The 25,247-nt window shown below is 39.0% G+C and overlaps 1 protein-coding gene across 8 annotated transcripts in view; it reads left to right on the plus strand.

Annotated features, from left to right (window-relative positions):
* Positions 1-25,247, plus strand: part of ASPH (aspartate beta-hydroxylase) — a 187,319-nt gene that overhangs the window by 15,677 nt on the left and 146,395 nt on the right. For 5 of the 8 annotated variants that reach the window (XM_070382346.1, XM_070382345.1, XM_070382351.1 and 2 more), the window contains exons 2-4: positions 16,352-16,501; positions 17,242-17,286; positions 18,721-18,789. In XM_070382346.1, the coding sequence (XP_070238447.1) occupies positions 16,352-16,501; positions 17,242-17,286; positions 18,721-18,789 (264 nt within the window). Of the gene's footprint in view, positions 1-13,162; positions 13,295-16,351; positions 16,502-17,241; positions 17,287-18,720; positions 18,790-25,247 lie in introns of those variants that run through there. The other 3 variants (XM_070382347.1, XM_070382353.1, XM_070382350.1) reach the window with 2 other exon arrangements.

The following is a 25,247-nucleotide window of genomic DNA, read 5'->3' on the forward strand; positions in this document are numbered from 1 at the left end:
GGATTTCAAGAGTTATTAGTCAAAGGAATGAATATTCAGGTGCATGGAGAAAATGGTGAAAACCTTTTAAAAAGTTACCATCCTGTGATTCTGATAACTTTGTGTCTTAAAATCTTTATTAGATTATAGAGCTGAAAGCACCTTGTTCTGCTGATCTGAATTATTTGTTGAGCTGAATTTGTTTAATCTGAGTTATTTATTTGAAATGTTCTATTTAGGGCAAGACTTTTATCCAAGATGGTATTACAGACATTTAGCCAGTCCTGGGAAGATACTGTACCCTGTCAGGACAGCACCTGTTAAATATACCTGTGCTTTCTGCCCAAACATTAGCTTCTCAGTAACTGGCATAAAGCTTTGCAACTTCAGCCTTTTCAGCTGGTCAGATTTTGTTGGGTCATACTCCTAGGAACCTTTGGCAGCAGACTAGCTGGCTTTTTCTGGAACACAGCCAAGAGACCAGTGCTTGCGACTGTTTATGCAGTGGAACCTGAGTGCAGGCTGGTGAGCCGGGTGCCTGGTGAATTTTATTCCAGGTGACCTCAGCCGGGTGCGTGGGGGCCAGTCTGTTTGGTGAAGGTGGAGCTGAGGGAGGTGTTGGATATGAAAGTTAGGGCAAAATGAGTCAGTGAGAGTTGAGTTAGGGGACACCTGAGCATGTGGTGACATTGACTGTCACTTTGGTTTTTGAACTGGGGCAGGATAGGGAGGAAAGGGACAGACTTGGAGTATGAGGTTGAGGCAGCTGAGTGGATGAAGCCCGTGGGGTCCTGGCTGGACCTGTCCTGGTCATTCCTGTCCCTCACCCAGAAGCAGCCTGTGGTCTGGTTTTGTTTTCAGAATGCCGCTGCTACTGCTGCTAAGTCGCTTCAGTCATGCCGGACTCTTTGCTACCCAGTAGACTCCAACCTGCCAGACCTCTCTGTCCATGGGATTCTCCAGGCAAGAATACTGGAGTGGGTTGCATGCCCTCCTTTGGGGAATCTTCCTGACCCAGGGATTGAACCTGCATTTCATGTCTCCTGCATTGGCAGACAGGTTCTTTACCACTAGTGCCACCTGGGAGTGTGTTAGATTTGTTTTACCATCTGTTGTTGTTCACTCTCTCAGTCATGTCCGACTCTGTGATCCCATGGATTACAGCACACCATGCTCCCCTGTCCTTCACCGTCTCCTGGAGCTTGCCTAAACTTGTGTCCATTGAATCAGTGATGCCATCCAACCTGCCTTCTCATCCTCTATCATCCCCTTCTCCTCCTGCCCTTAATCTTTCCCAGCTCAGGGTCTTTTCCAATGAGTCGGCTCTTCATATCAGGTGGCCAAAGTATTGGAGCTTCAGCATCAGTCCTTACAGTAAATATTCAGGGTTGATTTCTTTAAGAATTGACTGGTTTGATCTCCTTGCTGTCCAAGGGACTCTTTAAGAGTCTGTTCCAGCACCACAGTTTGAAAGCATCAGTTCAATTTTTACCATCTAGATGGCATGAAAACATTTATATTTACATTGTTGTGTGTGTGTGTGTGAATCATCCAGTGAAGTTCATGGGGTTTACTCTGTCCAGGTGCTGTGCTCTGCAAGGAGCAGATATAGCAGTCAGAACAGATTTAACATCAGCCCCTGGCAAGGTCACTGTCCTTTGGGCCGCAGAGCAGTAAATACTTGTTGGATGGATGAAGTGTGCGTGTGGTCAGGGAGTAGGGAAAGGAAGACTAAAATATGAACTAGCTGAGACTTTTCAGGACTCTCAAAACCGCAGTCCCAGCTAACATTTTCTGGGCAGTTATACTCTGGGGAGTCCTGCAAATTAGAAGAGGTGACAGGGAAACTCAAGGGACCAATGGCCTGTTTTTATTAAAGGAAAGAAAAGTAGATTCAGGCCAGCTCTAAACTGATGTCTCATGACAATCCCAGGCAAATTCTAGAATTAAAAATCATTTTTCAGTGGATAGAGAAGAAAGCCGTGGACAGTGGGAGACACTGCAGGTATACAGGTTCAACGTCTCATTGTGCATTTTGATGAGTTTTGTAGACAAGTGGTCAGGATACAATCTCGTTATTTTTCCTGACTCCACCAAGGGTTTAACACCATCTCTGAGAATCACCGTATGTCTCAGATGGCAAAGCATCGCTCCTGTGATAGAGTGTGGGTCACAACTGGCGACTGCACTGCGTTTGTTTGCACATTACCGATTTCATGGGTCGATGTCAATTTCAAGAGCACAGAGGGGAGGGCAGTTAGTCCTGGAAGGGAAAGGGACATTATAGGGACAGCCTGGCTTGGAGGGTGGACAGAGTTGCACACTTTTGCAGAGTCAGCTCATTGTTGAGGGTAAGCTGGAACAGGCTTGAAGCAGTAGGTGTATTTTCGAGAAGGCCTAATGTTTTGTTTTGTTTGGGTTGGGTTTTTTTAATTGCTTGTGGTCTCAGAGGGTGCTGCCTGCTTGATGGGTCTGATTAGGAATCTTCTTGTGTGTTAGTGTAATTGGGGACCAGAGTGAGGGAGGGGACCGTCCCATTCTGCATAGGTTGGGTTGCATCCAGAATTTGAGGGAGTACCTATTCAGTGGGGGAGTGGTGGAGATGACTGGTGGGAGGAAGTGCCTTTCGGGTGAGATCTTGGGGTGAGTGTGGGGTAGGAGCGAGAACCCAGGGGATGCTGGCTCAGATGGAGCCGCCCCCCCCCCCCCCATCCAGGAGGTGGCAGAGTAGTTAGGCTTATAATCCCAGATGAATCAGAGGTGAAACCCAGGGCATCCAGTGGAAATGGCCAGTGAGCAGGTGGAGATCTGTTGGTAGAACCTGCATGAAGGAGACGTGGAGTGGGGAGCATTCTCCCTTTGGTTTCTCCTAAATCGGAGGCCAGACATGGAATTGGTGTTCTTTCCATTACTGTTGGGTTTAGGACTTGATCCTTGACTTCACTTATTCTTTCATTCATTCCTTCCTTCCATTTATTTTTAAATCAATTCAATTTTGTTTTTATATTTATATTTGTCTAACCTTTTGTTTTGAAACTTTCAAACCTATTTGACAGCAAAAAGTTCAGACCATTGAAAGGCTTGTATGCTCTTCACCTGGACTTGCCAACTGTTGCCGGTTGGCCACGTTTGCTCTCTTTGTGTATTGATCTTCCTTCCCTTCTCATCTCTCTGTCTCTCTCTCTCAAAGAGGGACCTCTTTGAAGGTAACATCATGACAGTTTAATTGGCTTAACTGCTTCCTACCCTGAGCCCTCCTAAGGACATGGTGAAAGTGAAAGTGTTAGTGACTCAGCCGAGTGACCCCATGGACGGTAGCCCACAGGCTCCTCTGTCCATGGGATTCTCCAGGCAAGAATACTGGAGTGGGTAGCCATTCCCTTCTCCAGGAGATCTTCCTGACCCAGGGATCAAACCTGTGTCTCCTGCATTACAGGCAGATCGGCAGGTTCTTTACCGTCTGAGTCATCAGAAAGGCAGCACTGATGCAGTATTACCTAAATGCACTTTCTAATCAGATTTCTTTGAGGGTCTCCAGAAGCATCCTTAAAACTTGAAGTTTTAAAATTTTTCAATTTTTTTTACTTATCCAGAACCCAATCATGAATTAACCTGGGAGGAGACTTTTCACATTCTTAACCCTTATCTGGAATACCTTATCTGGAATATCTGATTCTTCAGGACTAGAAATGGGCCTGGAAATCTGGATTTTCCCAACTTTTTAGTGTGAAAAAATTCAGACCTTCAAGATAGTTATAAGAAAAGTTTGTTTAGGTTCACTAGTTGTTTTGATGGCTTTGCATTTTCTATAGGTCACTCTAGATACATACACACCATTTTTGCCTTTGAACTGTTTAATTAAATCATGATACGTTATTCCTGAATTTTTCAGCACGTTTCCTCTAAAAACAAGGATATGTGCCTATGTAATCACAATATAATTATCACACTCAGAAAGTTTAACACTACTTACAGCACTGTTAACTGATTTAAGTCTATATTCAAACCTTCCTAGTTTATTGCAATAGTATCCTTCAAACAGCCCACTCCACCTTTGAATTGTTGATGTCTTTTTTATTTAAAAGATTTAAAAGATTAAGATAGATTTTATTCCACAAAGTCTCATGGGTAAACTACATGCCTTTCCCCTAAAATATGTTGCTTTTTGTGATATTCTGTAGCACTTAGGAGGTGGATAAGGTGAAAAATCACAGTAAAGAGAAGCTGATTTCTTCCTTCACAACAGATGGGTAATTTAAATGTGGAGTCATGAGCAGTTTGGGGAAAACACGTAGATAAAAACACAAGTACACTAGTTTTTGAAAGAAGAGGTCAGTCTTGGCAGGGCTGTTGGGTGGTAGAGGAATTAGATTTAATCCATCCTGTCAAATTTAAGGGAAAAACAACTAGCTTGGAAACTTTCTGTGACTCATTGGAGCTAATGAAAATATTCCTTAAAATGATCAAAGTGCTCTTGCTTTACCTCTGTGATGTCTGTGGCTAGCAGACATTTAATTGACATTCCCGAACTTTGATTTCTGGACTGTCCTTCTCACGGGCACAGACTTTGAGCCGGTAACGTGGCTTCTGTGAATGTTTGTGTTACACACACAGTGCTTGTGTAAAAGTGCTGAAATCAGTCACATTTCAGAACGTAAGGCATGGAAACCCTGTCAAGGTTTAAGTAACATTTTCCGATTTCGTAATATATTTAAAATACCTAGAAAATTAATTCATTAACTTTATTAATGTATTAACGAGTTAAGACATCAGAATGGGAAACTTTTACCCATTAAAAAATGCTTTAAGATAAGGAATAGGTCAATCACAGCCTGGGAGAAAATTTTGTAACACATGTTGTCTGTTAAAGGGCCATTATCCAGGCAATACAAACATGTCCTACAGTTCAACTTAGGAAAACATTTTAAAAAATAGGCAAATGTTTAGAAGATTTGAGTAGACAGTTCACAGAAAAGAAATAAATAGCTAGTGAGCACAGGAGAAAAGTGCTGGAACATTGGCCCTCGGGGGAATGCAAATTAAACCAACAGATACCACTGCATACTCATCAGAGTGGCTAAAATTAAAAAGACTGACCACAGCAAATGTTGACAACATCTTAGAACAAAAGAACTGTTACACATTTTTCGTGTGTATATAACATGGTGGAACCACTGGAGTAAAAGATCTGGCAGTTTCTTGCCGTAGTGAGTGTGCCTGAGCCCTGTGACCCAGCAATTCCACTCCTAGGTATTTATTTCCCAGGAGAAGCGCAAGCTTTTATTTCTAATATGGAGGCAATGTTCTTGCACAAGAATATTCCCAGCAGCTCTATTTGTAACACTCAAGGCCTGCCAACAGTTCAGACTTCTACCAGTAGGAGAATACTCTGGTATACTCAGGTGAATTTGTCCAGCGGAATACTTCCCAGCAACAGGGAGCCATGCAGCACCCCTGCCTATAACAGACATGGCCCCTCAGAATGTAAAGCTCAGGGAGACAGGCCTCACAGCAGCAAGCATATACCAGGTACGCCATTTTTAATGACATTTCAAGAACAGGCAACACTAACCTCCAGTGGAAAAAAAAAGCGAAACAATGGGGCTGTCCCTGGGCTTGGGGTTGCTGTGGAATTTGGCTGGTAAGGGTGTCCGTGTTCTGTGTCTTGATAAGAGATTTGGGTTACATGGTGTATATTTTTGTGAAAACTCAGGGAGTGTACGCTTTAAATTAGGGCATTTCATTTTATGTAAATTGTATGTGAAATGATAAATATTGGACTGTGGTTTATGATGTAGAAGCTGAAATACTTGGGGCAGTGTGCTCGTGTCTACAGGTTTAATTTGAAATGTGTTAGACATGTAAAATGGATCCATGAATGAATATTGAGGAATGAATAGACATAACGTAAGCAAGATAATAAAATGTTAATCATCGCAACTGAGTGATACGCATATGAATATTCTACATAAAATTCTTTCAGCTTTGTTGTGTGTTGGGAAATTTTTGTAATAAAATACTTTTCAAATATTCATGTATTGTTTGTTCGAATCCTATGAAATAGCCATTTTTGTGGGCCCCAAATAGTCAAATCCTGGCAGCTTTTTGTGTGTCGGCCTAACATGCAGCCACGTTTATAGCTGCTCTCTTTAGTAGGCTTTGTCTGGCTGGGTGTTACCATGAAGCTTCATTTTCCTCCAGTCACTGTGGTTAGTTGGACTAATCTCTGGGTAGCAGAGGCTCTTGACCATCTCTGGGGTGGATTCCTTAGCACCCCAGTCACTCTGCGTTTCTGGAAGTCTGTCTGCTTTAAGTATGACCTCATTTTCAGTGCAGAATTTCTCCTCTCCTGTTGGCAGGAAGGCAGAAGGGCCTGCAGTGGGAGAAGTGATGTTTGCATTCTCTCCGTGTGGTCTGCTTTGGGGCAGTGTCCTTCTTGTCTCTTCCAGGCTCTAGTTTGTTGGGAGTGCTGGGGATGGGAGACGGAGAGAGGGGAAGAGAGGGAAAGCCATCTTCTTTCGTCTCATTGGTCCCTGTCAGTCTCTTGCTGGTTGATAAGACCAACTGTCCATGGTTGACAATAGGTGAAGGTGAAAGTGGCTCAGTCCTGTTTTGACTCGTTGAGACCCCATGGACTATACAGTGACAGGCAGCCAAACACTTCCCCTGTGAGTTCTTTGGAAGGTCTGGTGGGACCTTCTAGCCCTCTGGGACATCCACTCCTGGCAGAGCCCCCTACCCTCTCTTGCTCCTTCGAATCCCTTGCTTGGCAGTCAGCCTTTTTGAGTGAGATGCTGGCATGATGGTATATACCCTGGTTCTCTCTTCCTGCCCTCCTCAGGCGAAGGAAGCTAGGACACCTTGCAGGAAGCGGAAGGAGGCGGGGGTGGTGTGTGGGGTAGGGGAGTGCACACTGCTGGGTAATTGCTGCCTTTTCTCTGTAGCTGCCCTTCCTGCTTTTCTGTGTTTCTGCTCAGGTTGGCTGAGGGTGGGCCAGTCCCCAGGACTGCTGTTACTTCAGACCAGCTGGCCACTAGAAGGCCAGCCTAGGAGGTCCCCACAGCCACTCTCAGGCTTGATAGTTTGTGGGAATAACTCAGAACTGGGTAACTTTCCTCTTTTGTGCTCTGTTCACCATTGCAATTGAATTGCAGTGGAAGGCTGCAGATTAGAACTAGCCAAAGGACGAGACTCAAGGCAAAGTGGGAAGGTTCTGAACACAAAGCTCCCATTTTCCTCAAGGACGTCAGTTTCCAGTATATGTAGAGTATTGCCAATGAGAGGAGCTCATCCGAGCCTTTGGTACCCAGAGTTTTTACTGGGCCTTCATCACTTACTGGGCTTCCCTGGTACTCAGGGGTAAAGAATCTGCCTGCCAACATAGGAGACGTGGGTTCGATCCCTGGGTCAGCAAGATCCCCTGGAGAAGGAAATGGCAACCCATTCCAGTATTCTTGCCTGGAAGATCCCATGGACGGAAGAGCCTGGCAGGCTACAGTTTATAGGATTGCAAAAGTGTTGGACATGGCTGCCCTTAACTGATATATATAGTCATACAGTCTGCAAATCACACTGTTAGACTGTCCACTGGCCAGAGCACTCAAGGAAACCAATCAGTCCTATTGGGTAGGACATGTCAGGGACCTCCAAATAGACAAGGGCAAAAGCCAGACCTCTGTTTGGGTAAAGTTAACTCTTTACTATGCAATTTACAATTACAGGCATTCTTGCTTTAGTTTATTATGTTTTATCAGCTTCATTATTATTAACTTATTTAGTAAAAGGTTGAAGCTTGTCCCCAGAATATATTGTGATACATAATTGCATCAACTGCTTTTTTTCTTGTAATTTTTAAAATGCATATGTTTTGTAATTTATCACGTGAGTTTTCTATATGTGAAGGTGTTAGTCGCTCAGTCATGTCCAGCTCTTTGCAACCTCATGGACTGTAGCCTGCCAGGCTCCTCTGTCCATGGAATTCTCCAAGTAAGAATACTGGAGTGGGTCACCATTCCCTCCTCCAGGGGATCTTCCTGACCCAGGTGATCGAACCCAGATCTCCTGTATCACGGGCAGATTCTTGACCTTCTCAGCTACCAGGGAAGCCTGAGCTTTCCTTATAGTTTTTGCTAATGCTTTTCTTTACTTCCTTCTTGCATCTCTTGGGCACTTTATTGTAAATGCTGAATTCTTTCACCCTAGAAAGTGTGGGCTCTTGGGAAGGATGGCTGCAGATCTTTTGCTGTCTAAATGGATTAAGGTCAAAAAGTCCTCAGGGACACAGCTGTAAATCGGTGGTGGTCACACATGATGGCTTTGTGAACCAGTCTCATTGCCTCGGATTTAGAGCTACATAAGTAAGTAGGGTTATGCTTTTCTGTCGTTTTTAGTTTTGAAAAACAACAACAACAACAACAACTTTTTTGTGTTATTTTTTTGAAACAACTTCCATCATCTCAGAGTTTCTGAATGGACACCACCACTTTTTTAAAAGTACCTTTTACCACTCTAGATTCTGCAGGAGACCGAATTTCAGTACCATACTAATAGCTGTTACCTACACAAGATAAATGATTGACAAGCTGGGGGTGTTTTTTGTTTCTAAGTCTTCTCTCTTTATTAAATTCTCTGTAGAAAGAACTAATGACACTTTAGGAACTTGCTCATTAGGCCTGGCATGAGCATTTGGGGCTTAGCTCCCATTTGTGTTGTATTTTTAGCTTCTTACTAGTGGAGTTCTGGTCTACCACAGAGTCATTAGGTGGGGTTGATGGGCCTGTGCTCTGATACAGTTGTTCTCTCTGCAGTGAATCAGCAGTAATCCAGACAGAAGTATACGTTGGGGCAGTGGTTCCCAACTTGGGGTTCCAAAGATTAATAAAGTTTCCAAAAATTGTTTGGGAGCTGATTTAGATAGTTATTGCTAATTGTTTCTCTTTTCCTCATTTATCCTGATGCAAATGGAAACGGCTTTCTTCATTTTGTTTTACTGAACTCTAAAACCCATGGCAGCCCCTTGTCACTCCTCCAGTCTTTCATGCCTTTTCCCAGGGTCAGTGGGGAAAGGTGTCGGGGGTGCCTTAGGTGTTAGGTGCTTCGGGCGTCTGGCCAGTGGGCTGACGAATGGACTACACAGGTCCTTCATGCTCAGGTCTTCTTGTGCTCAAGCTGGGTGTCACGAAGCCAGGATTGATCAGTGAGGACTTTGTCTGACATAGAGCAATGAGCTCTTGGTCCTAGACGATTTGGGGTTCCTCACCATTGTTTGGGAACTACTGGACTTTTTCCCTGATTTCTCTCTTTCTTAATAATTTATAGATCTTTTCCACTTACGAATGAATTTTAGGATCATTAAATTCCTGGAGATGAGGAGGCTTGAAGTGACCTGACATTTATTGGAATATTTATTGGGTCCCTTTGCTCCCTTATTTCTGAAGTGTTAGCAGGAAGAAGTTTGATTACTCTGTAACAGCAAGGATTCGAGAAAGAATTTACCTACTTATTTAACAAATAGGTGCAAGGCAGATGTACATTAATGAACAAGACAGATTCAGTCCCTTGTTCCAGACCCGAGCACTAGGGATGCAGTGATTCTCTTTTTCTGTGGTCCCTGGACCACCATCAGATCACCTTGTTATCAATACAAATGCATAATCTTGGGCTCCACTCCAGACCTACAGAACTGAAACTGTGAGGTGGGCCCAGCAATCTGTGTTGATGGGTCCTCCAGGTGACTCTGGTTTGAGCAGCACCACTGTAAGTGATAGCTGATTGGGTAAGCCATCAGGAGGATGGCTTGGAGGAAGTCATCACTCTTGCCCTGTGAGAATCCTGATGGGTTTTCACCTGGTCAGTTTTAGAAGAGGAAGAGCACTGGACTCCATGGACATAGGTCTTCGCTCTTGTGGTCTCCAGTGATGTCAGGCTGACAGTAAAAATCTCAGAGCACACTGTAGAAGTTTAATCTTTGCTTGAACCTAGGAGTTTGCTATTAGTTCCAGCAGCTGTTACAAGGAATAGTTAATATTACTTCATTTCTCTTTGCTAGGGTCATAAAGATATGATTTGCTATATGCAAATTTTATTGATTTAAAAGATTTTATAAACTTGAATTATTATTGTAAGAGGTCAAACCAGTCATCCTAAAGAAAACCAACTCCAAATATTCACTGGAAGAACTGATGCCAAAGCTCCAATACTTTGGCCACCTGATGCAAAGAGCCGACTCATTGGAAAAGACCCTGATGCTGGGAAAGATTGAAGACAAAAGGAGAAGGGCAGTAGAGGATGAAATGGTTAGATAGTACCATTGACTCAACGGACATGAATTTGAGCGTACTCTAGGAGATAGTGAAGGACAGAGGAGCCTGGTGTGCTACAGTCTATGGGTTTGCAGAGTTGGACACAACTTAGCAATCAAGCAACAATTATAAGAGATAGTTACTTGGAATTCAGGTTTTCTTTTTCCTTAAGCAATGTTATTTTAGAGAGATTTCATCCTAATGGCCCTATCTAGAGTAACAGGTCTGCCATTATTGTGAAACTGAGGAGGTAAGATATTTTACTGCAATACCTGTAAAATTGTTGGAAGAAACAAGGAGAAGGTTAACTCTAGGGTGTGTAAATATATGTGATAAAGATTTGTGGAGAAGAATTATTTGGAGCTGTATGGAAGGATCCTCGGGGTGAGGTGTACCCATACTCAGTAGCTGTGATTCTTGTCTTGGTTTGACGTTTGGCCCCACACCTGGAATTAGGGCCTTGCCCAGGCCCATAAAGGGAGAGAGGAAGCCCTCGTGGCCTCTGCAGGCTTGTTGGCAGGCCAGGGCCATGAAAAGAGCTGTAAATTGGGGCTGAGCAGACCTGTGCATGAGTCCAGATGGCTCCAATCACAATGTGCCGTATGCATGACTTCAGCAAATATTTGCAGGCCTCCTTCGTGCCAAGACACTTTTCTTCCCCCTAAACTTTAAACTTTTTATTCTGTATTGGGGGATCACCAATTAACAATGTTGTGGTAGTTTCAGGTGAACAACTCAGGGACTCAGCCATGCATATGCATGTATCCATTCTCCCCCAAACCCTGCTCCCATCCAGGCTGCCACATGACATTAAGCAGAGTTCCCTGTGCTATACAGTAGGTCCTTGTTGGTTATCCATTTTAAATACAGCAGTGTGTACATGTCCATTCCGAAGTCTATAACTATCCCTTCTCCCGGCCTCATTAAGTTCATTTATTTGCATCTTCATAGATGGACCTAGAGAGTGTCATACTGAGTGAAGTAAATCAGACTGAGGAGGAGAAATATCATATGACTTCTGTTATATGTGGAATCTAGAAAAAGATGATGCTAGTGAACTTACAAAACAGAAATTCTCCAAGACACTTTTTATGGGCAAGGAAACGGAGGCCCAGATGTTTGATGACTACCCTCAAATCAAAGGTTTTGAAACTTGAATTGAGGTCTCTTGAGTCTGAAATGGGCTACGCACTTGTAAGTATGATGGCTTGGTTTCCAGTGTTCCCAAGAAGGGCCTCCAGTCACTCTCACTTCCTCTCTGAAAACAACAAAAGAAGCTTCTGAAATATTTGTCTAGGAAATCTGTATGATGGTGATCTATCTTAAACCCCTATCAACAGATGATTCTTTATCATTCAACATTTTAGTCAGTACTGACTTCAGCAGGACAGATCCTTGAAGGGAGGAATGACTCTTGGTCAGGGCACCTAAGACCCTGGTCAGTTTTGCTTAGGTGTCCCTGCTGCTCTGTTCACTCTGTCCAGGCTCTGGGCCATTGAATATTGGCATCATAGGTGCTGACTCCTTTTCAGGACATTTATCTGTTTCATTTGTGTGTGAAGTATTCAGTTTGACTGAAAAAATTCAAGACTCATGAACAACTTTTAAAGGTTGCTGCCTCGCTCTAGATACAGTGTGTGCTAAATTAATTTAGTGTATTGATCAGAGCTCTGATGAAGTCTGTGAGCTGCTAAACTGGGAAAGATTGAAAGCAGTATGACAAGGGGGTGGCAGAGGATGAGGTGGTTAGATAGCATCACAGACTCAGTGGACATGTGCGTGCTAAGTTGCTTCAGTCGTGTCCAACTCTGAGACCCTGTGGACCATAGTCCGCCTGGCTCCTCTGTCCATGGGGTTCTCCAGGCAAGAATACTGGAGTGGATTGCCATGCCCTCCTCCTGGGGATCTTCCTGACCCAGGAATTGAACCTGCGTCTCTTACATCTCCTGCACTGGCAGATGGGTTCTTTACCACTAGCGCATGGATTTGAGCAAACTCCAGGAGACAGTGGAGAACAGAGAAGGCTGGTGTGCTGCAGTCCATGGGGTCACAGAGTCAGACATGACTTAGCAACTGAAAAACAACAACAAATCTTAAATCAGTGAATAAACTGGGCTGGTTTTATTTCCCAGAAGAGAATATTTGGAGAGGGGGGTAGGGAGAAGATGAAAAAAAATCAGAATACAGTTATGCAATCTCTTTCCAGTTTCCTGAGATGATTTATCTAGTGTTTCCTAGATGATTTTCTTACTGGTGAAGAGTTCCTTCTTTCCCTGTCTACTCCCCTGCCCACCATGTCTTCCTCCCCAGCTCTCTCTCCCTCCTTCTCTAGGAAACAATTTTTTATTGTCACTTTACTTTTGCTGTTGAGGGAATTAGTCTTGGGAAGGTATTGTCTGTGATTCAGAATTCTAGAGCATTGATTCATTTCTTACTTTTTAGGGCTCTGTTTCATTAGGACAAACTAAATAATGGACTTTTTACATAGGCATTGGATTAGATTCCCAAGGGTCAATTCAAGCTGTTGCTGGGCATGGGGCTACATTTTATAGCAAGACTTATTTCAGTTTTGAATGATTTGGTATTTGGCTAAAAGCACTGAAGACTGATTTCAGAAAACCCAAACTGGCAGCACGTTTTTTCCTCTCTTTTATTTTTTAAGCATGCTTGATTTTTTTTTTTTTTAGATTTTGGAGTTGGGGAATAGGATCAACTCAGAAAGGGATCCCAGAAGTGGGAGAAAGGCTGTCATACACTTAGCAGAGCATTTCAGCCCAAGTGATTAGCAGTATTTGGCCCTGAGGAAGAGGCCTCTAAAAATAACTGGTGAGCAGAGTTTGCAATCAGGTCCAATTTCAGCTCTAGAGGCCTTGCCCAAGGAACTGCTGGCCTGTCCACAGCGCCAGTAGGTAGCAAAGGGCCTGTGTCGTGCCTGATACCTGCTCACAGGGCTTTGGTTTTTTTTTCCTTCCATATATATTATTCATGGATTGAAGAAATCAAAATGGCAGAAGGTAAAGTTATATTTTTGTTCTTTGGGTTAAAAGTGGTTTGGAAACAAGACGGCAGTTTTTAGCTTGATTTTCAGTTGTGCGCTGTTCAGATATTTTTGGCTAAGTGCTTTGACTGAATCTTCTATGTTTTCCATTTCAAACTCCTGGAGATCTCAGTGTTTCAAGTAGTTTAATTTTTCATGGACCAATCTGTCTTTAATATTAATGTTAAGTTTTAGAGTCTTAACCTAGAATATCTTTTATTGTATTGTAATATCAGGGACAACATTTTACAAACTTCAGATAAATGAACAAGTGGTTTGTCTTGGTCTTAGAATTTAATTACAGTGATTTTAAAGAATTGTGTGCATTTAGATTTCATATAAAATTTTAGGAAATTTAAGGGCTTTATGATTCCTGTCTTGTATTAATGAACATACTTAGTTGGCTGAAGCAGAGCCTTATATGTGGAAATGGACCTAATTTTTGTGAAGCAGACGACAAATGCAAAGAAAGGACTTAGGGATTTTATTTTGTTTTTTCAAATTGAATCATTAACCTTCAACTGTTCTTTAATGGTGTGTTGATTTACATTTTTGTATGTGTTTGTTTTTGCTTTTCTTTGTGAATTAAGATAGTCTTTTTAATGGAAGGCAAGTTGTATTGGCTCATTATGTCAAAAATGTGTTTAAGAAACATAAAATAGACATGTTGAAACTGCTGCAGTTCTCAGCTACCTAGGCAGTCACTGGAAGGATTCTATTATTAGTGTGGAGAATATGAGTCTCTCTGCTTTGAACACTGTTTTAAATAAATGGTGAAAATGGATCACTTGACCATCCTGATAAAGAAGAATATGAGATCTGTTTCTGATTTTTAGTTCTTTTTTAAGGCACTTCTCCCCTTCTCCATGGATTGCTTAATCTACAGAGTGAAGCAAAGTCAGCTGTTACTTCTGACCCACTTTTATAACAGTTCTTGGCTCCAAGGGTGTGATATTCTGTAATGCAAAAAAGTAATCAGTTTGATGAATTGCGTTTACGGTTTTTTAAAACTTTAAATGTATATACAGTCTTGGAGTATAAATATGACATCCCTAAAATAATGCTTACCAAAGCTCATTAAATGGTTGATTTGTAATTCACTTATAGTTCGAGTTATGTAATTGAACAGATGCTGGGGTACATCTTCTATTTTGCCTTTCCTTCATCACATAAAATTCTGCTTGTCCCTAGCCCCATCTTCATCTTATCTTAGAAAAGAAGGACAAACTACTAGATGTTTTTCCAAAATATGTTTGGAGCAGAGTACTAGTTTCACATATGCTTGGGGAGTTTTAAACTCTCTAGAAGGGTTTATCTTACTATGGTCTGTTTAGTTTGGTTGGACAGAAACCGATCTACCCTTTGGGACTAAGCACACCATATTTACAAAGTGACGTATGAAGAATGTGTTATTTGGTGTCGGTTTAAAAGTTCCACTAAAAAGATGGTTCAGAAAAGACACCTTTCTGTAATTTACTGTTTTGTTCCTTCATGAATTAGTAAATAATAACAGTAAAAAGATTGATGCTACTGGAGTAATACCTAATTTATTTGACATTATGAAGGGATGGATAAAATAATGCTAATCATTTCATGTTCTAGCTAAGTAACATTTACCCTTTCTTTGACATTTACCTTTTAAGCAATAAATCCATTTAATAAAAAAAAATTTGAATAAAAATCTTTCCAAAATTTTTTATACATTTTTTGCACTGTTAAACAGTTTAAAACAATGGTTTAATGGCAGAATTAACTTGAATGTCATTATTACTTTGTACTAAAAGATTATTTTAATAGTTAAGGACTATAAGTTTTATAGTTAAGGTCTGGTCACCAATAAGCATCAATCATAAATGGCTTCCTGCCATTCTTTTCAAGTTCTTATGTCTACTTTTGCTAGATTCAAATATTTTCTAGGCACTTTCTTCCATCAGCACGTACTGCTTTAACTCCTTTGGGTTAGGCTGTCTTTAATGTCTATTTAATTTTGTTCAATGAGTTAGGAAACTTTTTTTTTTTTTAATTTTATTGGAGTCTAGTTGATTTGCAATGTTGTGTTGGTTTCAGGTATACAGCAGAGTGCAATTATGCATATACATATATTCATTCTTTTTTAGGTTCTTTTCTCGTACAGTTTATCACAGAATATTGAGTAGAGTCCCCTGTGCTATACAGTAGGTCCTTATTGGTTGTCTATCTTATATATAGTAGTATGTGTGTGTTCATCTCAAGCTCCTGTTTTATCCCCCGCCCTCCAACCCTGTAAGTTAGGAAACTTGATTGAAGTTGTTAGAATCCTCTAAAATGAATATTGGCGAAGGAAATGGCAACCAACTCCAGTATTCTTGCCAGGGAAGTGCCATGGACAGAGGGGCCTGGTGGGCTAGAGATCATGGGGTTACAAAGAGTTGGACGGAACTTAGGGACTGAACAACAACATAAAATATATTAAATGTATCAAATGTGATACATGACAGTTCTGGTGAGCAGGAACTTACAAAGGTGTTTCTGCATCGAGACCGATTTGAAAACCTTCCCCTGTGTCTGTGGGTCCCACTGGATCCTCTGTAGAAGGAGCACTGAACTGCACTGCTTGGCTTCTCTTCTTCCCTGACCTCTATTTCCTATAAATAGTTTCCTTCCTTCTGTGCTCTCTGCCTAAGAATATGGAGCATTTTGAGGAAAGCTGTTGATAGACTCTGAACTTTGAAGGAGGTTCTATTTAGGTTGTTTGGATACAGAACTTGGAACACACATAGCAATTTTTATTTTAAAAATAGTCATTAGTAGTTTATTTCTTTCATTATTTCAACATTAGGGTCTTAGGTATGTGGTTTTGTGTTGAACCGTAAGTCTTTTTCATTTTCAGAATCTTTGTGTAACATGATTTAAGAATTTAAACGACAACTAACTTTGAAGTGATTTAGCATTGTAAGCACTATCAAATTCCTGGAGAAATATTTCAGTGAAAAGAGGTTCAATAAAACTTTTTCTTCTTATATAATGACATTTTCCCTCTTTTATTTTTTAACAGAGACGAAACAGGGAGGACTCAAGAATGGGAGGAAAGGAGGACTTTCTGGAAGTTCATTTTTCACATGGTTTATGGTCATTGCACTGCTCGGAGTCTGGACATCAGTAGCTGTGGTCTGGTTTGATCTTGTTGATTATGAAGAAGTGTTAGGTAAGGGTCTTCATGTTGTTTCTTTTTAGTACTGTTAATTTCTGTAGCCTTCCAGTGGTTCTCAGAAGGGAAGGAAGAAAAGGGGACGTTAGCAGGGTTAGCTTGGAGTGATGGCTTCAACTTCTTTCAACTTCTTTGAACATGATCTGTTGAAGTAAAAATAGACTTACATTGTTTGCACAGAAAAATTGTATCAAACAGTACACACTCCCATGACATGGAATAGTCTATCATTTCTATTCCATTTTGTTATATTATGAATTTTTAAAATAGGTCATAAGCCACTGAATTTATTCAAGGACCTGTGAATGGATCATAAACACAACTGGCAAGACCCTGACTTAAAGAAAGCATTTCAAAGCATACCTTCTGTGTCCTCATTGAAATTGTGGGAGGACACGTCTGTGTGTGAGTTCATGTGTAGGTGTGCCCTGTACACTGTTTGGAGGAGGTTGTTGTGTGACTTCTGAGAGTTGTCTTCCTTCCTTCTCTTTTCCCCTTTCTCTCCCCATAATCACTGCAGTTTTTCATGATTTTTTTTACTTTGATGATTCTTTGGTTTCACTTGATCAAGTCTTTTTTTTTTGTAATTGAGGTAAAATTCACCTGACATAAAATTCAACATTGTAAATATGTAAAAACATAGAGGTCACTGTTTTTTAACTTTTTGTGCTGTCATCATTATTAATTTCAGAATATTTAAACGCAAGTAACAATTTTGTGTTTTTACATGCATGCAGCCAAAGCAAAGGACTTCCGTTATAACTTGTCAGAGGTACTTCAAGGTAGGCTCTTGGAGTTGAATTTTAAGTCTACTTGTGTTAGTCTCTAAAACTGCACCCTTAGGCTACTATTTTAGTTATCACTTGCATTAGAGAATGTAAGTGATAGGACCAATTTTCCCTTTTAAATTTCTCAGAAAGTATAGTTTCTGGGTTCTTTTTAATGTTATTTGAACTGTACTATATGTAGCCTAAACTGCAGACCAGTGCTTTTCATTTATATTTTCTTAGATATAGAAATGATAACTTCCTTCTCTCTCTCACTATTATCATTTTCAATATATGTGTGCTTTGTAAACCAGACTTCTACATAGCAAGTTAAATATTTTCCTAAGTAGGACATAGCAAGTTAAATGTTTTCTTAAGGGCTCTGGGAGGGTCCAGGTTGGTCATACCTATTCTACTCCCAAAGTTCTTCATGCTGTTATGCAATGTGTTAATTTACTTTTTAATAAGAAATGGCAGCAGTGTTGCCAACTAGTGTTTTAGTACTGATACTGTATTTGTGAATGTGGTTTAAAATATTGTTTAAAAATGTGAAATTAATAAACCTCTTCACATCCATTGTCCAGTGATGAATTATAAATCATGTCGATTTTTGGATGTTTTTAGGAAATTGAATGTATTTGACTCACATTTGAAATGCTGAACATAACAGTGCTGAGATAATAAAACTTTATTATGCCTTAAAATTCATACTTACTGTTTTTGAAGGAGGAACTCTCTGCTTGTATTGGCTTTTCAGCTTGTCTGTTTTAAGTCTTTTTGTTTTTCCTTAGTAGTAGGTGACTGGTGCTAATTATGTTTTTAAGTAAGATAACTGTAAGTGTTCTTTGTAATTTCAAAAGGCCAGTTTTACATACTTTATTTCCAGAACAGTCTTTTTTTAAGGATTGATTCATGATGCTTGTCATAGTCCTTATTATTAAATATAATCTATCCTTTTATTTTTAGTACTTGTACTTGATGTGAATTACATATAGTCTTTGAGACTCTGTGGGTATTTAGTTTTGAATATTGATAATATGAGGACCTTCTATATTATAGAAACATTAAATTTCATGTAACTATTAGAAGTGGATCCGTATTGTTCCTTATATATGTTGAAAATTTTATCTAAAATATTTTTAGCAATAAAATTTAAAAATATTATTCTGAAATGATTAAATATCAGGGTATTGTTAAGCCCTGAAAGAAAATATTATCTCAGTTATTTCTTATATTTGTTAGGTGAATGTTTCCTTAATCTCTAAGTGAACTGTCTTCATTTTTAAGTGAGATTATCATTTAGCACAACTTTTCTTAATGAAAGGAGCAAAGAGTTGCCTTGCTTGGTAGCATTAATAACTAATATGCAGGACTGTAAGGAGTAGTAACACCTTATTAAATTTGGCTTCCCTTTTGTTCCCATATCCTTCTCTGCTTCTCCTCTTGTAGGAAAACTTGGAATCTATGATGCTGATGGTGATGGAGATTTTGATGTGGATGATGCCAAAGTTTTATTAGGCAAGTACACATTTTTTTTTTTAAAGTTAGTGGTGCTGAAATATTGGAAGCAAAATAATATTTAAGTTTTAATAATGTCTGTGTTAATCATTAACATTTTATGGAAGATGTTTTCCCATACTATGTATTCTTGTTAGGATGAAATGAATAGCATAATTATTTTTCCATAAACTCTCACATTTCAAGTTACTTTTGCAAATAAATAAGTATACAGCTCCTGCACAGATGTTCCTAATTGGTAATATCATTTCATGTGTGTTTTTAGATTTAAAGCACTTTATATTTTGAACGTAGCATTTGGAAATTTAATGTCCTAGTCTGTTTTCAGATATGGTAATTACAGCCATTCTTTAGCATCATTTGACATATTTCATGTCCATTTGAAAGCATGAATTTCTAAAAGCTTACATAAATTCATTTTGAAATAAAGTAGTGGTAGTAAACATCTCAAAATGTCCTATGATGTTTGGAAGGTAACATTAAAATATAAACTAGTAATCTTTGGCCAGATTTCTTGATTTTTTTTTTTAAGTCTTGACCCTTCTTTTTTATCACCAGAAATGCCTGTCTTAATCATTGAGATGTTTTTTTGTGATAAAGAGGTGATATTTTTTTCATTTATTTTAACATGCTGTTATGCTATAAAAGATGGTGCTGATTTTAATATACAAATTTTATATAATCTGGCCTGATGAGATATGTATTTCTGCTTGTTAAACAGCATCTTTTCCTTTGTTTAGTATATAGCATAGTGTGTATCAAAATACTTTACACTGAAGTCTTTAGAAAAATAGCAAATATGGTAAGGTATTACATACTAAGCTTAATAGAATAATAGCACAAAGAAATTCTTGCACAATTTTGTATATATTTTATGGATATGAAAAAATGGGAGATACTGCATCTGTAACTAATGAAATATAATAAAAGTTTTTAATTTTGACTTACTGTATGTCATCTTGTTACTGCTCAGTGAGAATTATATTTGCTACTTAACAGTGAAAGCGTTCAATACCCATGGAATTTCTTTTCCTGTCTTAACCATAATAGAATTTTCTATATAATTTTGTCATTACATATCTAAATTTGGGTTTCTATAAATACAGTAAGTCCTCAGAAGACTATAATCTTGGCATGTGAAAGAAAGAAAATCATATAAAACTTAGAACAGTGCTGATTTGCTTGCCTTTAAGTGGTTAATTACTCTATTTTATTACTTTTCTGTAAATGACAAATTCTGAATAGCAGGGCTTTTTATTTTAAAAATAGCTTCATATGGGCCAAGTTTCCTTGTTTTAGAAATAATATTACCTACTACATTTGGTTGTTTTTTTGTTTTTATTTTTTTTAAGGTGCTTAAAATCAGCTATCGTCTATTAGGAAACACCAACTATTAAAAATTAAAATGATATATCTTCTATAGCACATATTATTTCTACTGCAAATTCACATTAATAAGTTGATTTTTAGAATTTTAGATTTCAAAAATTTTTTCCCCTTAGTATTTTTAAGCAGCCATTAAGAGTTTAACTGTAATTTAGAACATTCTCATTTGTGGGTAGCCACGTATGTGGAATGGGCAAATGGTAACCTGATCTTTTTATAAGAACCATATACTGGGAGTAGAACCCAGTTGGTTAACATGAAGGTTCATTTGGTAATTTGACGATTACATGCAAAAAGGCTATGACACACTATTTTACTGTATTATGTGTACTAATTCACAGTTGGATTGTGGCTTTGGTAAAGATGAAGGACACGAATGTGAACTGTTTGTCCTCTAACCTTATTCTATAGCATTTGAATTCTCTGCGTGAAATACGACCTTGATGGGAATTGAATTTTATGACTAAAGTTCTTTTCTACGTTGTGAGGTTGTTGTCGCTGAGTTGTGCCTCTGTTACTGGAGGGTGATTGCAAGAACCAGGTGAATTTTGGGGGGCTCAGGCGCTGCTGGGCTCTGTATGCTCAGGGAGAGATTATGGGGGAGCAGATTGTGTACCCCAAAAAGAGCTAGACCTTGGGATATGCTCTGCTTGGAGAAGCTGAAGCTCTAGTGTAAAAGCTTTGGATTAAGGCAAAGGGAATGCCCAAGAGGGATGAAAGGAGGAAGTCAGAGCTTAGGTGAGAGCTTGGCAGGGCAGGTGTGATAATATTCCTAGTTATGCTGAACTTCCATAGGTTTGGCATTTATTTCATTAGTATTTCTTCCTGGAGTCTTAAATTTGCATGTATTTAAATTTGACCCATTTCAGGAAATGTATACATTCATATTTAGATTTCTTTCACATTTCAAAGTTTGGCTTTTCTTTTAAAATATAAAGAGAAAATGAAATACGTGAGTATATCAAGATCAATAGCTGTCATTCATTTTATTATTTATTTCTGGCCATGGCCCTTATGGTATACTTTGAAAATGTTCTAAACCTGGTCTTGTTTATATGGCTTCCTAGTTTTGTGGCCACATTTTCTAAAATAAATGTCTTTGATTTAGGTTTGGATGATTGAAAGTTATACTGTCCCAAAATGTATTCTTTGAAAATATGTTTCCCAAATGAAATCAATAGGAAAGAGGAATAAATACTGAGTAACATTTTCTTAGAGTAACATTGCTTCAGGAGTAACATTTTCTTAGAGTAACATGACACATGGTTATCCTTTTGTCCTGCGACTGGTACTCAGCTGGCATCAGGTATGGCTAGAGAACAAAAGGGAAGGTAACTCTTAGAGCCTTGACAAATATTTGTAGATTGACAGGTGCATGAGTGTGCAGAAGGGAAGGCTGGCTGTTGCCCAGTCAGAGGCACTCACACCCTGCTCCTTGGTTCAGGCCTTCTCTTAGAGAGAAAGAATTGTGTACCCAGAACATATTTTCTTTTTAGACTAGTTCTTTTGTCTTAAGAACCACAGAAAGGTGGCATAGTTGAGTAATTAGTTTTTTTCAAATGTTTTTGCCCATTTGTCACATACTTCAGCCTGTCATATTGAGGGGTAGTAAAGTTTTATATTTTATATTCAATACTTGAAATTACTTATACTGGAAAATGGAGAACAAGAAATATATTTATTCTAAATATGTGATAGTCACTCAGTTGTGTCTGACTCTTTGCGACCCCATGGACTGTAACCTGCCAGGCTCCTCCGTCCATGGGATTTTCCAGACAAGAATATTAGAGTGGGTTGCCATTTCCTTGCCCAGGGATTGAACCCAGGTCTCCCGCATTGCAGGCAGACTGTTTCCACTTGAGCCACAGGGGATGCGCATTTATTCTAAATACACAGCTTCTATGTGTAGCTTCTTTTTGAACAAGAAGAAACAATGTTATTTCCATAGAGTCTTGACTGGGAAGACAGATCTCTGTTCAAAGCTTTTGTTAACTCTTCAATTCAGTGAAGAGACATTCTGGGTTGATCAAAAAGTTATTTAAATACCAGCTATAGTTTGTGCCCCCCACCCCACCCCAAATACATGAAGAATGGCACAGTGTAGTTCTTCTGTGGACTAATACAGAGAAACTATAACCTTTAATATTAGACTAGTTGTCTTATTATTATCCCTTACCTGCCAATCTCGATTGCCAGTAGTTATGCTTTGTGGACAGATTTTGTATTGCCAAAGCCAGGAATACCGAATTAGGTGGTTCTAACCTGGAAAGCTCTACAGTCATGGATGTTCACATTTCTTACAGCCAGAACCCTCCAGCCTGATTTTTTTTTTTCCCACCCTGTCAAAATTATAGAGATTGACAGTGTTTGTGGACTTTGAGACCTGCTGGAGGCAAGAGACTAGTCATACTCAAAGCCAATTCTTCACAGGAAGACAGCAAATGATAAAAACAATATATATGTTGCTTTCTTTCCATCATGGGGGTCGGATGGGGGCCAAGACTTAAAAATAGCAGGCATCAGGGCTCTTTGCAGTAGAAGCTAACTTCAGGAGCTGATAAGTGGAGAACTCTGGAATGTTCCCCATGCAGGTGACTGATCACGTTTCATATTGGTAGGCTGAACGAATCATTATTAATTCTGGCTGACTCTTATTATTTGTCAGAATTATAGGACCATGAGTCAAGTAATCACAGCATAATAAAGCTGACATCTTACAGTGTTAAAATTTAAGTTGATTATCTGGTAGAATTGGAGCGCACTGATACCCATTTATTGAAGCTGAACAGTAAGCCTGCTAATCATGTTAATTCCAGAGTTTCCTAAATTAACTCCAGCTCCTAAAGGGAAAAAAATTGATGAAACAAATGTTTCTATTTTCAGTGAATATTTATTGGTGTATGTAAATATTTGTATAATCAACTCTCGATATTATCTGGGTGCTAAATGAGGCGAGGTGGGGCTTGTCAGAAGTGTCTTTTTATCTTCATATTATTTTTACTCACTTTTCCCGTTGAAGTGGGTGAGTCAGTTTTGGCTGATGCAATTTTGTGATTTTCGGGTTCTCGATTCTCTGATGAGAAACCCGGTGAGGGACTGGTAGGAAGGCTGAAGATTGATCCCACCGCCTTTCCTTTAGTCCGTATGATTGAGAGTTGATTGTAAGATGTGCATCTTAACCCATTTCTTTATTTTCCAAAATGTCTTTTCTGTAAATGTCTTTGACCATGATGCACATCCTTTGTTGAGATCACTCTTCCAACGCTTCTTTTTTCCACTTAACTGCTCTCATTTTCTCTTTCTCTCTTCCTTTATCCTTATGTAGGCCTGACCAAAGATGGCAGTAATGAAAATATTGATTCTCTTGAGGAAGTCCTTAATATTTTAGCAGAGGAAAGTTCAGATTGGTTTTATGGTTTCCTCTCATTTCTCTATGATATAATGACTCCTTTTGAAATGCTAGAAGAAGAAGAAGAAGAAAGTGAGACCGCAGATGGCGTTGATGGGACGTCACAGAATGAAGGGGTTCAGGGCAAGACTTGCGTCATCTTGGATTTACATAACCAATAACTTTGATGCAGGGGCTGAAGTCACTGGCTTATGAACCCCCGAAGCAGTCTCCTTTTTCTTTCTTTCCTTCGCTCACCCAGGGCTTAACATGCAGTGGGGCAGCGTGATGGGACAATACAAGGCAACCATGTGGTCTTCCCCCAGTACAGCGCCTAACTAGTCCCTTGCTTGACTTTCCCACTTGAGGAAAGCAGCATTCTCCTCCTAGTGGTTCACAAAGTGCATTGAGAATGATGTTCTTGGTAGTATAATTGGTTTCTGTATCATTTTGTTTCAACTCATGTGCTCACTGAACTAAATTCAGAAACTTAATAGATTGTTTTGTGATTAACCCTTGCTGCCTGTCCTTCTAACATGCTGTTCATTAAGATGATTACAGTGGGATTGATTATAAAAATACTGCTAGCATGATTCATGCTTTCAATGCTTCTCTGTTGATCCTTAACATGATTGATGTGTAAAATGATGGCTCTTTAAAAAGCTATTTTTTATTGTAATTTGTTTAGGTTGATTTGTCAGATGGATTAATAACAGATTTCAGTGTCACATTCTGTATTCATGGTGCTTTGAAAATAACCCCATGTTGTTGCCTTAGGGTAGTTCAATTGCTGTATTCAGATAGTAGTGTGTCTGAATCTTTCTCTCTATGAAAGCAAAATTTATTTTTAATTTCATTTCCAAATATACATCCAGAGAAAGTAATTTGTATTTTTCTTAAAGGAGGCTTATTACACAGGAAGGAAAATGTGAATATGTATCTTAAATAATGTTGTACATATTAAAATTATTCATCCTAAATTACGGTCTTTTTCCATTTTTTCCTATACTACCTTATTAATTGGCCATCAACTTTGGCTTAGGTATAATATGGTTTTTAAAATTAAATTCATTGAAGTGGTAATTCTTTTTTTGAAAATCTATTTTTGTGATTAGAAAACCTTAAAAACACCTTTGAATTAATTCATTTAAAATGAGTTTGCTTCAGTGATAGCAAGAGCAATGGTATTATTAGACATAGGTAACATGCATTTCTTAAAATTAGATTTCATTCATTCCCCACCTCAAATAAAGCTCTTACAGCTTAAGAGCAATAAGACCCAAGACTCCTATTTCTTTTTCCCTTTTTGAGAGTGGTGGTTCATGTTTTTACATCTTTTTGAGCCTCTGTGAAACTTAGCTTAGCTTTGGTTCTTTATAGAGCTTAACATTGGAAAATATTTGTGTTTTTTAACATTTTATTTAACTATAACTTCTACTTTTCAAATATTTATTCTTATTTTTTCCCTTTTAATCAAGTTGCTTTCAGAAAGTGGATTATTCACCATTTTTTTCAGAAGGGAATATGACCAATTTAGTTTCTTTTTTAGAAGTCTCTCTTGCAGGCTGTCAAAACAAGAGCCTTCAAGTAAAAGTTTCAAATCAGAACCCTAGAACCTATCAACTTCCCCTTGACTTAATATTTACATGTGTTGGGGAAAACTGTCTAGTTTGCTAATCTTACT

This window comes from Bos mutus, chromosome 14 (assembly GCF_027580195.1).
Source record: "Bos mutus isolate GX-2022 chromosome 14, NWIPB_WYAK_1.1, whole genome shotgun sequence".
In the NCBI taxonomy this organism is placed as follows: domain Eukaryota; kingdom Metazoa; phylum Chordata; class Mammalia; order Artiodactyla; family Bovidae; genus Bos; species Bos mutus.